The 1075-nt window shown below is 53.4% G+C and overlaps 1 protein-coding gene across 1 annotated transcript in view; it reads left to right on the top strand.

Moving 5' to 3' along the window:
* The first annotated feature begins 70 nt into the window (after window positions 1-70).
* Window positions 71-1075, top strand: part of ING1 (inhibitor of growth family, member 1) — a 5621-nt gene continuing 4616 nt past the window's right edge. Inside the window, exon 1 of the mRNA XM_009997919.1 lies at window positions 71-544. Coding sequence (XP_009996221.1) covers window positions 403-544 — 142 coding nt within the window. The 5' untranslated portion in view covers window positions 71-402. The remainder of the gene's footprint in view (window positions 545-1075) is intronic.

Genomic DNA, 1075 nt, shown 5'->3' with positions numbered 1-1075 from the left:
ACATTTTGTTTCCAGATTGTTTCGGAGGAGCTGGCTTAAGCCTCCCTCCTTTCTCCTCCTCCTCCCCTCCCCTTCACACACACACACACAAATCCCTCTGATTGTTCCTACCACCTCCTTCGTGAATTACCCACAACGACAGCCATTCAATCAGCTGCTGCTGGCTGTAGGGGACTAGCGGAGGGTGTGTGTGTGTGTGTGTGTCTCTCTCCCTCTGTTTCACACAAGAGGAGTCAGATGTAGCTTCTCTCGGGTTTTTTTTGGGGGGTGCTACGGAGAGAGGTGGGCAGGGAGTGAGCCGTTCGTCGGGGTTACCGTCTTTGGAGGGAGCAGCACTTGCTCTTCACACAGGCAGGGAGAGAGAGGTGTGGGGAAGGATATTTTTTTTTTTTTCTTTGCCGGATGAAAATGTTGAGTCCTGCAAACGGAGACCAGCTTCATCTAGTGAACTATGTGGAGGATTATCTGGACTCCATCGAGTCTATGCCCTTCGATCTGCAGCGAAATGTCTCCTTGATGAGGGAAATTGACGCCAAATATCAAGGTAAGTGCTTTCTATATACGTGTGTGTGCGGCTGTGTGTGTGGTATGGGGCTCGGGGGGGAGGGTGTCTTTCCCTTTCTTTTCTTCAGAGCTGAGCCTCGGCTCCGTTTGCCCCTCTGCACCCCACAGGGATGGTAGTTTTATTTTTGGGAGGTGAGAGGAGGGAGAAAGCCAGGAGGAGAGAGAGGGGCTGATCTGCAGCGTTAGCTCTTGTCATGGGGCGGAACAAAAGGTCTCCGGCTTCTCTTATTAAGCAAGGACTCTGTTTTTCTGTGTAAATTGCTGGCCAAGAAGGCGGGGGCAGGGAAGTGGGGTGTGCGGTGCACAAAGGGGGGCCGTCTTCGGCCGTGGGGCTGAGGTGGAAGGGTTTGGGGGTACGGAAGAAAGTGCTGGATGGACAGAGAGGGAGAGATTACAGCACAACATTTAGGAATGTACAGTATTCATTATGGCTGTAGTAGGGGAGAGAGGCAGCTAGTGAGGGAGGGAGGGAAGGAAGCGGGGAGGAGAGGGGGGCTCGGCGAGAGTGGGG

Source organism: Chaetura pelagica, unplaced genomic scaffold, assembly GCF_000747805.2.
Source record: "Chaetura pelagica isolate M959 unplaced genomic scaffold, ChaPel_1.0 scaffold123, whole genome shotgun sequence".
Classification (NCBI taxonomy): Eukaryota; Metazoa; Chordata; class Aves; order Apodiformes; family Apodidae; genus Chaetura; species Chaetura pelagica.
This window is presented reverse-complemented; position numbering and strand designations above follow the sequence as displayed.